The sequence below is a fragment of the Microtus oregoni genome, unplaced genomic scaffold (genome assembly GCF_018167655.1).
Source record: "Microtus oregoni isolate MIOR12 unplaced genomic scaffold, Mior012 000040F_ref0000088, whole genome shotgun sequence".
NCBI classification, from domain to species: domain Eukaryota; kingdom Metazoa; phylum Chordata; class Mammalia; order Rodentia; family Cricetidae; genus Microtus; species Microtus oregoni.
The window spans coordinates 22,560,962-22,575,446 of NW_024543207.1; the positions used below are offsets into that span (position 1 = coordinate 22,560,962).

Genomic DNA, 14,485 nt, shown 5'->3' on the forward strand with positions numbered 1-14,485 from the left:
TCTACAGACACAGAGAGTTTTCCACACTGGTGTGAACTTTTAGTAAATTTTGGCAGGTTTAAGTTCTTCTACTAATCCATCAGGTTTGACAACTCTGCCCTAAGGGGTCTTAGTTTTTCACCTTTTCTTTATACACACTTGTTGAGTAGCACACCTACCCATAACATCACTACAAAGTCTGGGTCTCCCAAACAAGAGCATGATAGGGCAGATCTTCAGTAAAGGAAGGAACAATGTGGGTAATCTTTTATAACTACAATACAAATGATATAATGAAGTCAGTTTTTGAAGATGCAGACCCTCAGTGCATGAGTTGCAATTGGGAAAGTGCTCTGGTCCCTTAGTTTATGATACAGTAGGAAGAACTTCAGTTTCTTGAATGTTTAACTGCAAAGTCAGTAGGCACAGATACCAAGACAAAGCTGCAGTTTTTCTTGGTTAACTTATATCTAATGCCTAATCTACTACTGCCTATGTGTTGGAGAGTTTAGTCATGGTGCTCCCTAACAGATTCGGTTAACTAGCCTACTTAGAAGAGAACTGCTTCAGTAAAGGACTCAACTTCTGTTTTCTTACAACTAAAACAAAATTTAAGAATCTTTCTTGATTTCTATTTTTGGCTAGCCACATGGTGACAAAGCTCAACAAGCTCTTGGGGTCACAGGATGAATATACTAAGCATACTTTTGAATGTATAGGTGGATTTCCAGGCAGGCATAGGAGTAACCAGGGCCAAACTAGGGAAATAAACAAGCAGTGACTGAAAGTTATGCTACCCTGAAGCAGGAAAATGAGTATCCCAGAGCCCACTTTACACTTGCCCAGAGCAAGGGAGGAGGTACAGGTTCTAAGTAGGTGGAGAGCAGATGGAGATTCCTTCTGGAAACCCAGATAATCAACTCAGAGCTTCCTTGGTGAACGAATGTTTCCAGAAACTGTCTATCCTAGGGATTGCTAGAAGGTTGCATAGCTGTGGTGGGCCATAGAGTAGGGTAGGCTATGAAAGACACTTCACTTGGGACAAATACCTTCTTATCAGCCTGAAGAGTAGTACTGAGACTCAGCTGTTGGCAAAGAAAATCCAGAGAGACTCTTTGGGCCCCTCAATCTCAACAGAAACAAATTATGTTGCCCAAGATCTCTTCTTGTTCTCAGAGGACAGAGCTCTTGCTTAGCTACAGATTAGATGTTATCAAATATGTATCAAGGTTATATAGAATTGTAGCATCCAAGCAAGTAGAAAGGAGAGAAGGAAGGGGGAGAACAGTATGCCAGCAAGCAGAGAATGTGGGAAAAGGAAGACTTGATCAACCATAATTGAAAACAGAACGGGAAATAGAAATGTGCTCAAATGAGCACAAGTAAATGGATTAAATGTGGCAAGACTGTTATCAGAGAAAATTTAAAACAAAAGAAAACAAAAGGGCTAGTAGTGGAGGAATTCTCTCACAGTGACCAGTTAATCCTGAGAAAATTTGTGTGTGGTGATAGGAGCATCAAATTGTCTAAGTTTTGTCAAAAGTCACAGACAGAGACTGTTGTGAAGATACAAAATGCATAAGATATAAACAAAAAGGATTAAAATGTGGTAATTATCACAGGATAAAAATATCCTTGGATGACAAGAGGCCTCTGTCATGCCTTCCTCACTCTTCACAGGCAGTGAGGATGGGGCGTCCTGAGAGCACATGAAGGTCCCAATCCTCAATGAGAGGGCCCAAACCCAGTTTTCATCTCCAGCCTTTCTACTTTTACATTTATTATTCTCTACTGCTGTCCCAGAATGTAAATCCAAAACACTCTCTGAAGGAAAAGACACACAATCTTACACTAAATACATGGAAACATGAGGTTTATTTTGCAGAAGTTTTGCAAATTTAGTACAGACTACAGTATAAGAAATGCATTTGCATTCTCTGTTAAAACAGAGCACTGAGAAAACAGCACAGAAAGCTGCATTGTAGTATATCTGTTTAAAGTTTGTTGGGCCAGTCTAGATCTTGAGGATTTTTTTTCTAGTAGAAACTGCAAGTGTAAATACGTATTTATATTACTTCTTAACCCATCTCTCACTATATTTGGTTTTGATATTTTAGCCACATAGGCAAAAGTTAGATACCACAAAAAGTATGAGCCTGTGCTTAGTGTAGATGGTGAACTCATAAAGCAGGAGTAACCTCTGTGCACCTCCTGTACAAATTGACTGGACACTTGTGATGAATGTGCAACAAAAGTGCAGATTGGGAGTTTTGAGCTTCCTTGGACAGTGTTGGCACCAGGTATCCAAGCTTGCCATGTGATGTGGTGTCTCACATACACAAAATCTGCAGAACTGATATCCAAGTGCAGAACTCAGTGTACACAAAGCCTGACCTGCAGGGAAAGCCCAGGTCCCAGTTGAGCTGCCTACACTTCACACTTGGTAACTCATCCCAGCAGTGTGCAGATGAGGTTCATCGGAAAGGTTCAGAGTATCTGAACAGAGGGCATACAGGCTCTGGGGGGACATGGCTCTTCTTTGGTCACATAGCTAGGGGATGGGGATCTAGCTAAGATTGATAAATATATAATAATGCATTTTATATTTTATTTTATTTTGAGAAGGGTCTCATATAGGCTTCAATCTCTTTAGTGCTGCAATACACACCACCATTCCTAAATATGTCTCTGAATTCCCTCTTTTTGACTCTTTTCCAAGGTTTCTTCCACTGGCTCCAGTATACCTGGGAAACATTGTATACATTGGAACATAACAGTTTACTGTGTTCTCTGCTTCTTGTGTAATAAGCATATAGGATGCTGAGTCTGGCTGAGGAAAGGAACATAACTAATCACTTTCAGAGAGAAATGCTAGAATGTCAGACACATGAGGGGTTTGAGCATATTCTGTCCTTGGGAGTTGGGCATGTGGTTAGAACAGGAAGTGTTGAGGAAGACTCAAATCGTACCTGTTGTTTTTCATTAGGACCCACAGTGTAAGCTGTGCTTGTCAGAAACGTGCAAAGTGGGACTGAGACAGTTTGAGGGAAAGAGGGAGATCAGTGGCTGGGCACAAGGTGCAGGCTTTAGGTAATGGAGGAGCTGCTGTGATGTTATGAGCAAGCCTCACATCTGTGACAGCACAGCTCCTGCCTTTCCCATTTGAAAAGCCTCTGTGGACTGGGGGACAGAGAGAACACAAGTTCTCAGGCCTTCGTCATGGGTATTCTCAGTTCTAGATCTTCAGGTGAATCCCTGTCCCACAGTGAGTCCTCTTGAGAGCCAGACATCTCAAAAGCTGAGCAGAGAACCTGGTTCTGCCCACCCAACCAGATTCTAACAAGGTGATAGGCATTTTCCAGACAGCTTCTTCACTAAGCCAGTAGCTGAGCAATGATTTCCTGGGGCCACAGATAAGAAAAGAAAGTCTGTATTGAAGAGACTGCCTAGTAGAATTAGCCATGAGCTCCAGCAAGCTCCTTAGCAGGCATTCCTAAGACCTCAGGGGAAGTGACATCAGAGGTGGATGCTCATCCCCAATGAAGACTCTCTGTACCATAGAGGTAGGCAGAACACAGCAGGCATTTTCCTTTTCAGTGGCCCCTGTGCTAATGGAGCAGGATTTTTGGTCTGAGCCCTTCCCTGGAACACTCTCAACTGCTCTACCAGCCATAAGTCATCTTGCCAATGATTCGTGGGTAACCCTTTCTTTCTGTTTCATATTTAATATCCACATATCCTACAATCAGAGTACATTGCCTTGGCAATTCAGAACAAATACTGGCTGCCTTCCTGTCCCTAAGTCTCTCTGGTCTAGGAACTGTTGCCCTTACCGGAAGGCTCTGCAGACAATAGCCAGGGACAATTCATCCTCACCAGTGTGGCTTCACCCTTTTTTGTATGTTACGCTTCCCTGATTTCTGGCCTGGACACTATAACCTCCACCATGTGATGTGTACAGAGATACAGGTACATAAATCATATTTAGAAATCCACAGAAAATACCAAATGGGATGGGATGTTTCCCTGACCACCACTATGCAAAGTGTGGCTTCAGATCTCCTTAGAAGCCTCAGAACTTCTGTTGAATACAGGCAGGAGATGTAGAAAGACTGGGTACCAGGGACACATCATTTTGACACATCAGTTGAGGGTTGCCCACCATAAAATACTATTGGCTACTTTCATAAGCACATTAATTTCAAAGAGAAATACTGTCCACTTGAACAGACTTAGGTTTGTTCATGAGAATCCTCTGATGTTCTATATGATTCAGGATACTCTACCACTCAGCTACACATAGGGAATCTCAGACTCACTCATGGAGTTCTGTAAAGAGTGTCACTAGAAGAATCTCTGATCACATCCCATCATCCAAGGACTGAAATTTCCAGCAGAACCGCAGCTCTAGGGTAGGAAAATCCCAAAATCAGAACCTTTGGGTGGTATCACAGCTATAGAGGCATCCTTAGTGAACATCCTGGGCACAGTCACTTGGCCAGGACCAGCCCATGATGGTGAGTCCAGGGGCTCACGCTTAACAATAGGAGCTCTGCAGTCTTGGCCCAAAGAGGGGTGCTGGCTCTCATTGTGACCCTGCATGAAGAGGTGGTGAGGAGACTCTGGATCCAGGCAGGTGCAATGTGCAGGATGGAGAGGAGCCGGCTCCCTGCAGGATCCCACAGTATCTCTGCTGTGGGGATTCGTTCCCAGCATACCATGTCCAAGGTGTGGGGTACAGACCTGCTGCCTATAGTCGGGCTCTGTTTTCAGGTGCATCCTGGCAGGGAAACTGACCAGATGTCTCCTGGCCATGTCGCTAGCTCCCAGCCATACCCGACTAGTTGTGCTGACATCAACTATGTTCTGGGTCCCAGATTCATTTTCCATCTTGATTGGTACTTCCAGTGATAATACTGGATTACATGGGGTGTCCATGGTGACTGGCAGGCTGTGCAATTTTGCTTCCTCTGTAGAAAAAGCCCTGGCTGAGAAGCGCTGTATTCCATGCAGAGGGATCCTGGATCCTAGGCTGCCCTGGGGGATATGACAGGTGGAGGGATGTACCTGATGGATATCTTGCAAGGGTCTGTTCATTTGACTGCAGTAGGCACCAGTGTGATAGTCTGGTGAATCTTTGAAAGAAGCCATATTGCTAGTACTGAACATGCCCTGGCTTCCAGGGTAGGGCATACAGGAACCATGGGTCATTGGACAGGTGGATGGTTCATTCTTACTGGGCTGCCGTGTCAGCTTGGTAGTGACCTCCTGACTTCTCTGTTCTGTGCTCCAGTTCAGGTGCCTCAAGTGTATTGGTGTTTCCAAGCCATAATTGTACTTGTGCATCTCCCTCTGCCCCCGGGCACCAGTAGATCTCCTTAGTATGTATTTCTGGTCCTCTTCTTCCCTGTCCCTTCAGAGAAAAGATAACCATTGAACATAGCAACAGAAGTGATACTCTTACATCCTTAGGGGTGACAACTTAGTACGATACCAGTTAACTCCCAAGGGAAGCTTCAAGTCTTCCAAGATCACATTGGCCTTTTCAACCATCTGTTGTCAATCCTAGGGAACAGTGAAGACCCTTCCTTGCTTTACCTTGCCTTCCTTGGTCCCTAGGTTCCAGGCAGCATGCTTCTCTCCTTAGTCCAGGGAGGCATCACTAGGCATGGGTGAGTATCCTCCATCAGTCATATGATCATGACTAATATAACACTATAGGGACTATCAAATTGAAAGAACAATCCTGTGGTTGACCACAGGACACTTTGTGGCTTCAGGACTAGCACCTGTGTGATGAGAGATAAGGAAGGTACTACCTAGTAGACAGTTTGGTAAAGATCCCTGGTCAGGATTGGGTGAGAGTGTGGGCATGTGGCAGGTGAGAGAAGGGCTGTGACCTGAAAGACTTCTGAGCCCAGCATACTCCTCCCTGATTGCTTGCTGCCCAGGCTGAGAGAATGTCCACAAACACAGGTGTCAGGGCTATAGCAATTATTTCTTCTCCATGCCTATTCCATCCCTTTCACTCTGATAACCACGGTGGCTTAAATAGGGGCTAGGACTGTGCATCCTGGTACCACTTACCCTGAAGCCCCCTTGGGGTCGAGGAGGAGGTCAGGACCACCCCTGAGGCAGAGACATGAAGGCCTGGCTAGGGCCCGGGCCCAGTGGCTCCTATCTGTTTGTCCCCTGAACAGTGAAATGCCATTTTCTCCATTGCTCCTTCCTGTTAGAATTTAGAGAGGGAAAGATGTCACAATGAGGGCTAATGAGACAGTTTTTTCTCAACAGTTTTCAGGACCAAAGTGACAGCCCCAGACAATTATCTCTGTGATACTCCCCGCTAGCCCTGGCATCTCCAGGAAATACACAGAGTTCTGTAGGCATGGGGAACTCTCTCAGGGACAAAAACATCTTGCCATAGAGAAAAGATAAGAAAATGAAGTTTTAGAAGTACCTGCTAAGTAATTGGGTTTGGGATGTGATTCTGATTCACACAGACTTGTAACAGCTTTTGCCCTGTAAAGATCAGATGACAGCATTAATGCATATTAACAATATGACAATGAAAGAAATTAGCAAGACAGGTATTATTGCTTGCTCAAGAGAAGATAGAAATAACATACACCTTTTATTCTTTATATTGCAGAGATTTTTTCTTGGTTACAGCTACCTGAAGATTCTGAAGCACGTTGCATTTGGGGGCCAATACAAATAACAAACATTAATTACTTTAGGAGGTAGATGGCACATAGGTGGCTTCTAGAGATTGTAACTTCCTCCCCTCCAGAAGGCCAGAATGAAAATACAGTTTATTCCTGTGACTCAATGAAGTTGTGTTCTATACAACCATCAGAACAATGAATTGGTGATCACAAAGCCACTACTTTGTGTGGGGTTGGGGTAAGAGTTATAACATGAACTTGGAAGCTGTTTTTATTAAAAACCAAACTCTTCACTTGAGTTCTAAAGGCAGGATAACCAGAACTAAGACAGCTAGGATAGGTAGCCCTAGTTTCTAGATAGGTGTCCATGGATGATTAGTTCTGGTTATTATTGCTGTGATGAAGTGTCAGGATTGAAGGTTACTTGGGGAGGAAAGGGTTTATTTCACTCACAGTTCCATACAACAGTTCATCTTTGAAAGCAGTGAGGGCAGGAACTCAAACAGGGCAGGAATCTGGAGGCAGAAGCTGATGCAGAGGCCACGGAGGAGTGCTGCTTACTGGCTTGCTCATATGACTTGCTCACCTTGTTTTCTTATAGAACCCAACGATCGACCACCAGTCCAGGGACGGCTAATGAGCTGGGCCCTCCTCCATCAATCACAAGTTAAGTAAAGGCCCTACAGTTGGATCTCATGGAGGAATTTTCTCAGCTGAGGTTTGCTCCTTTTCAGACGACTCTAGCTTGTGCTTGACATAAAACTAGTCAGTTCACTAACTCATTTGTCTTCAAGGCTTAAGTCACAAAAATAAGAATAACAGAGGCATTGTATTGTCAGCTTTTTACAGCATTCTGTTTCATATTCACATTTAGGTGACTAAAGGTGTTTAGTCATTTCTCCAAACCTACAGACACCTTAGATTCCAGCTACAGGGGGTCTCTTAAGACAAACAACTGGAAGAAATACTAACCATCTCCTGAGACCCAGTTTATCTCCTCAAGCAATAAAGACTTCTTGGGACCACTTTGCAGAATCAGAACTGAAACAATGGTTAACCAGATTACCATCCCTTGATTGTAACTTCTTAATTAAGCATACATCTCTTACCCTTACCCCAGTTATGCCTCTATTTTAGCCACAAGCTTATGTAAATGCGCCAAAGATGGGGGCCTTCATATGTTCCTGTCTCCAAAGTACTATAATCTATGTCTCCCTTCTCTATTTTTATCACTACTGGTCTATTGAATGGACAGATCTGGATGAATGGCCAAGTCTGGCCCACTACTGGAATCATGGATTTTGCCCTTAAATTCTATTTAGAATAATTTTGAGTTGTCCTGGTAGAGCCATTTTGCTTTTTGAAGGTGAAATGTAGGCATTTTTTTTTTCTGGTGATGCCCCTCTGCTGGGTACCATGCTGGATCTCAAAGTCTGTCTACTGAACTCACTCTATAGTGCTCTATGCTCTTTGTACCTGGGGTCTGTAAGGAGCTGAGACAGAGAGAAAGGGAAGCGTGACCTACTGGGGAACTGCTGGGAATGTGTACTCTCCAGGAATCATCTTTTTTCCCCACTTTGTATTCATGGACACAATGATAAAACTGTGTCAAGGGTTGATTTGGGGATCTGAAATAAATTTTAGCAGGTAGGTAAAAGAGCACGGCAGGCTGAAGAAATAAAGAGGAACGGTCAACACAAACACTTGTTAAGAAAGCTGTGAGAGATGGCAGCTGCTCCTGCAATAGCCATACAGCTGCTCCCAGAGCAAGCTCTCAGGGCCTGGCACGACCATCTCTGCCTCTGCAGAGAATGAATTGTGGTGTGCTTGCTGACACAGTGCTGAATTCAGGTCAAAGCACAGGGGGCAGAGGCATGAACACCAGGTTCTCCATAAGAGTCTTAACCGTTTGCATAGGATGGCACCTACTTATGTTGTGTTCAGAATTCCTACAACTCCATCTAAGTGTCTTCTGGAGGGAGTGGCCTTGTCCCCACTCTTGTGTCAACCACGAACAGAAGACAGAGTGAAATGGTACCAGAAATTGCACTTTCTTGCTTGGGTTCCAGGTCTCTCTCCAGGCCCAGTTCTGAGCACAGTATTAGTGTTCCCAGAGCTTTGTTTAGGGACTAGAAAAACACTCAGAAAAGAGAAGATTTGTGGGGATCTCTGATGAAAACAACCCAAATTACTCTTTGAAAACAGGTACCTCAGACACTGAACAAAAGCAGAGTACTCCTTGAGGTTGATATACACTGACCTTTCCCTCTGCCCCTGTACAGGTGGGGTCTGCCCCTGCAAACTACAAGGTTCTGAAGACCACTGGGCTCTGGATAGATCATGGAATTTAAGTATTTTCCCCAATGGACTTGCTTTTTTCCCTTATATTTATATGCTGTTTCTTTAATAAAAAATGAGAAAGCACACAAACTTATTTTTAGAATGTTCTAGAAGTCTACTGTTCTTGGTTTGCTGCCCCATGTTGTGAACTTCCTAGGCTATTTTCAGTCCCAATTTCATCCCTGGAGGCTAATTCCATATGCCCTGCTCCCAGAAGACCATAAGGTAACAACTCTGGCTTTATTGCCAGGTAAGCACTGAACAGAAGTAAGAACAACAAATCTAGGCAATCAAAGCAAAGAAAGGAAAATTTTGTGTGACCATTGTTGTGCACACACAATTTACAGAAGGTGGAGGTGAGTCACAGATGCTATGGCAGGGTGAAATCAAACCCAATAGGAGAGAGGCAGGCTCAACCTTATGTGGTTGCTGGCATTGGCTGGTAGACAAGGCAGGATCTCCACACTGGCTCTTACGAAAGTATAGTCACTTGGTAGCTGGACATCAGGGGATGTCTAGGCAAGAGCCTCCCCACCATCTGAGATATGGTAGATAACTAGGGACTGAGCTGCAAGAGCCTAGTGACTGTGAAATTGTCACAATGATGAGGTACAATGATAGGTCCAACGAGCTGACAGAGAAGGTTTGAATGGCGGTATGCAATGTGGAGCCCTTGAGTGGCTGGGAACTCAGATGCAGTCCAGGTTCAAATCTCAAGAACAAGATTTAATGCTGATGAAAGAAGAAATGCAGGTAGGAAACAAAGACAAGCTAGGGAGCAGAGTGCAGCATGGAGCAAGCAGCAGAGATTGCCACTGAACATAACAGGAGGAGCTGGCCTTCCTAAAGGAAGATGGCCCAGCTAAAGTACATGACTATCTGAATTCTACCTGTATTTCTAAGTCTATTGTCACTGTATATATCTATAGGAAAGTTGTCTTGGTTGGAAAACATAAAAAGCATGATCCAGGAGCGTGGTAGTTTGGAGTAATTGACACCCATAATCTTACAGTGGGGGGCAGCATTAGGAGAAGTGACTTTGTTAAAGTGGGTATGGTCTTATTGGAGGAAGTCTGTCACTGCAGTTTTCCTATGCTCAAGATACCACCCAGTGTGTCAGTTGATTTCCTGCAAGACATAGGACTCTCAGCTCCAGCACCACATCTGCCTGCAAACTGCCATGCTCCCTGCCATGATGATAAGGGACTGAAACTCTGAAACTGCAAACACCACACCAATTAAGTGTTTTCTTTATAAGAGTTGCCATGGTCATGGTGTCTCTTCATAGCAATAGAAACCTAACTAAGACAAAGAGCAAGATGAACATACCAAGGCACTCAGCTGAGGAAGAAAGGCAGAAACAACAGGAGCTAGATTTTCACAATTGCCCAAAACATTTGCTAACTGCATTTTCTCAATGTGCATAATGTATGTGGTAGTGAGCTCTGTGTCTCTGTGGGTTTGTGCAGCCTTGGCAAATTACTCTTGAGGGCCAGGTAACAGACCAGCATTCAGGTAACGAATTAGGTGATGCCTGGTGCTTATCACCCTTCAAAATGGGAATGTAACAGATACTTAGGCCAAACAAGGGAACAATTACAGGGGCCCAAGGCCATGCATGAGCTAGGACTAAGCCACAGAGTTTAGCTGCTGCAGAGAGGCCCCAAAGGATAAAAGAAGGGGTCTGGTGCAGCAAAGCAAACAGGATCCCTTCTTTTTCAGCCAGTGACCTAAGGGAGATCACAGAGTAACCCATGGATTAGGAGGGGCTCACTAGTGGCACTATTCTAGGATGCTTGGGGCATGACATCCTCAGGTCAGGATGGGGAGACCAGTAAAAGGGGCACTGCCTCCTGAAATGGCCTGATAAAACATTTAACTGCCCTCATGGAGGCTATATTGTAGAGGGGACAAGACTGATGAGAAAATAGTGGTCCTAGAGGGCCCCTTCCCAACACTCTTCCAGCAACCAAGGCCAGAGAAGAGCTCACAATTGCCTCTATGAAAAAAGCACCATGGCTCATGTTAGAATTAGGGTCAGGATTACAGCTGAAACTCCTAGTTCAATTTTAAATAGATGGAGAGCCCATCTCAACTTTCACTGTTTATTCTAAGCCTGCTGTCTTGACTAATGTGGCCATGGTCCAGGACCTTACTATGTCCTGGAGTTGGGAGGGGGCAGCTTGGTTCTGTTTGAGTCACCAAAGGACATACAATTGCCTGGGAATTAGGGCCTTTTGACTATGCTATTATAGTGGAACAGGAAAAAGTGTTGCTCACAATCTATGGAAAAAATTGTTGTGTAGTAGCTCCCTCCTAGATTAAAACCTTCCATCTCAGGGAGAAACTCCTGAAGACATACGATGTAAAAGAAATATTTAATGTCAGAATGTTTACAGGGAAGTGAAACAAAACAATAAGATGTCCTAAGGAAAGTAGAACACTCCATCCTGCAGGGAAGATCATTAAGACAGGAAGTAAATAACCCAAAATAGCTTCAGGAAGTCCCTGAAACTGAGCAGAATCTCTAGTCATCTCCCAGGAGTGTATAAGCAGCAGAAACTCCTGGGAGTCTCACAAGCCAAACTGTGTAGAAGATCCTCAAAGGAGCTGAGCTGCCTAGAAAAGGCTCAGATCGAGTCCCCAGGAAAGACCATTCTCCAACCTACTGAGCTGCTCGGAGGCTGTACAGTATGCTCCAGATTTCCAGATTTTGTGATCTGTCACTCATGCTGGGGTGGACTTTAGTGATGTAGTTGTCTTTGAGTTGTTTCTGCTCCTATAAGTAACCTCTCACCCACATTCCTGTACATAACCCTAATAAAACTCATTACTTCACCAAATTGGACTTTGTGCTGTCCATACTTTGGTCTGTCTTCAGCTCACTATCTCAGGTGAGTAGACATTTGTTCATGTTTCTCCAAGAACAGCGTCATAAAACAGAAATCAGATTCAGAACTGAGGCATCCCAGTCAATTCCCGCTGACCACATGCTCCCATGTCACTATACCAGGTAGAAAATAGCTTTATATGCATTGCATTTTAAATCTCTCCTGGAAATGGATCCATGAATCAACCATAGATATGACCCAGGAAACTAGGAGTGTTCTGTACTCTTGAAATTTGGGAAAATGCTACAGGACTATCCAGATGAGGGCCTAGGAAGCTGGTACAGTTTTGACACTAATCTTAGATGAGCCCACTAAATATCTGTCTGTGTTATGGACCAACACCAACAAACTGAGGAGGCAGGGCCCAAGGAGGTGATAGGACCACTTCAACCTTTCTCTGGGGTCTTACTCTGAGCCTAGAAATTAAGGGCAGATTTAGAATGGTTGCAATGAAAATGTGTGGTGCTACAGTTTGCACCAATTTTGAAAAGATACTTGTCCCTAATTGTCAGGTACATTGTGTATGGGTTTTAAAATATCAGATTGCATATTTATTACTTGTTACAGAAAATTAAATAGAAATAACAAACAACATTTTGCTATCATAATTAAATGTCATGGTGTGACAATTCGTGCTCACCTGGAGTCCACTGTAACCACAAAGTCTGCTCTGTGCTTCGCCCTCAAGAAGGCACTTTTCATTTTCATCTCAGTCACTGAAGGCAGGACTGGCACCACAATGCAAAACAGTGAGAGCCGCGGGGGCAGGGCTGTTCCTGATGGTGCCTTCTTCTTCTGTCCAAACAGGAATTTTAGCTTTCCTTGGAACTGCATAGTCTGGTGTTTTAAAGACAAATACAGCTGTTCACAGAGTTCGAAGATGGTCACTACCTTAGTGGAGCTCAGCCTCCTGGGCATGAGCTCTGCCCAAGGGCTATAAGTAGTTCCTTGGTTGGCAGTCTCAAGACCATTTATGGATAGCATAGACTCGCCCACACACATGTTGACACCCCTGGTGTGTGTATATGTAGGCAGACATGAGTACACATCGACCTGAGTTGCCCCAGCCATCAGCCACCTCTTTCAGGGGCTCCCTGGAAAGTTCCCTGAGAGCTGACCCAGCTTTAACTTTCCATATCCAAATTAGCATTCCTTGCTTTTATTAATCTAGAATATATGGTACGAGTTTAATTTCCGGAAAAGAGCTTAGGTATTTATGATAAGAGAAAAATATTTTTATGATGGAGGAAGGTCATTGGCTAATAAAGGAACTGCCTTGGCCCATTTTATTGGTTAGAGGATAGGTGGGAGGAGTAAACAGAACAGAACGCTGGGAGGAAGAGGAAGTGAGCTCAGTCTCGACAGCTCTCCTCTCGGGAGCAGACGCCTAAGAGAGACGCCATGCCCCGCTCCCGGGATGAAGCTCCGACCCAGGATGGACATAGGCTAGAATCTTCCTGGTAAGTGCACCTTGGGGTGCCATACACAGATGATTAGAAATGGGCTAAATTAATATGTGAGAAAGAGCCTAGAAGAGAATGGGCCAAGCAGTGCTTAAATGAAAACAGTTTGTGTGTTGTTATTTCGGAGCATAAGCTAGCCGAGCAGGCGGCCGGGGTGCTAGGGATGCAGCCCCGCCGCCCTTATTATTACATATGGCGCCCACGTGGACAACTGAATCCACAGAAAGCCTGAAAAAGCTTGGGAAAGAGTAAAGCATGTTTTCTTGATAGTGACAATTTCTCGGATCTACTCTGCTTGCTAGAGGCAAGCAAGCGCCTCATCTGAGAGAGGCTTCCTGACTCAGCTTTAGCTGCAAAACCCTGCAGCTCATTAAGAGGTCCTGCCACGAAACACTTAAATGGTGTTGACAAAAAGCTGAACGCATGCTTTTCGGTTTTCAGCCATAGCAGGAAAAAAGCTGCGCCGTTTAAAAATGCCAGCTTTCTGGGCTGTCCTGCCACAGCAAACTCTGACTCTTTTATGCAGGCGGTTTGTGCGGTTTGCAAGCACAGGCTGCTGAAGCTCGTTTGCTGGCTACAGCCAGTACCTCAGCCATGAGGCTGGAAAGCTAAGGAATGGACTGGATCTAGCTGGCAAAGCCACGCCTTTAGTCCTACTGAGATTGCTTGGTAAATTAAAGATTCATGTGGTCAGAAAAAGAGAGATATACAGTAAAGAGAGACTCAAAGACAGAGAAAATTTCTGAATGGTTTAAAGTGTGTTAAAAATATATGCAGACTAAAAGTTGAAGTTCTTAAAGTAAAAAACAAAAAAAGGAAGAGAGTTGTTGTGTGTGGTAGCACACGCCTTTAATCCCAGTGCCTAGAAGGCAGAGACAAACAGATCTCTGTGAGTTCAAGGTGTAGTAGCTTACACCTTTAATCCCAATGCCTGGGAGGCAGAGACAGGCGGATCTCTGAGAGTTCAAAGACAGCCTGGTCTACAGAGTTACTTCAGGTCAAAGATACAGAGAACCTGTCTCAAAAAGCAAAGAGTTAAAAGTAAAAATAAACTAAATAGAGGTTAAAACAAAGCTGCACAAAGATGGAAAATACACAGAGAATTTTGATACTGTATGCTATTATGCTCTCTTTGAATTGTTTG

At 44.1% G+C, this 14,485-nt stretch overlaps 1 protein-coding gene across 1 annotated transcript in view; it reads right to left on the reverse strand.

Moving 5' to 3' along the window:
* Positions 1–4,386: 4,386 nt before the first annotated feature.
* Ahrr (aryl-hydrocarbon receptor repressor) overlaps positions 4,387–14,485 on the reverse strand; it is an 81,657-nt gene continuing 71,558 nt past the window's right edge. Inside the window, exons 9-12 of the mRNA XM_041632236.1 lie at positions 12,519–12,715; positions 6,440–6,501; positions 6,067–6,208; positions 4,387–5,392 (exon numbers count right to left, since the gene is read on the reverse strand). Coding sequence (XP_041488170.1) covers positions 4,387–5,392; positions 6,067–6,208; positions 6,440–6,501; positions 12,519–12,715 — 1,407 coding nt within the window. The remainder of the gene's footprint in view (positions 5,393–6,066; positions 6,209–6,439; positions 6,502–12,518; positions 12,716–14,485) is intronic.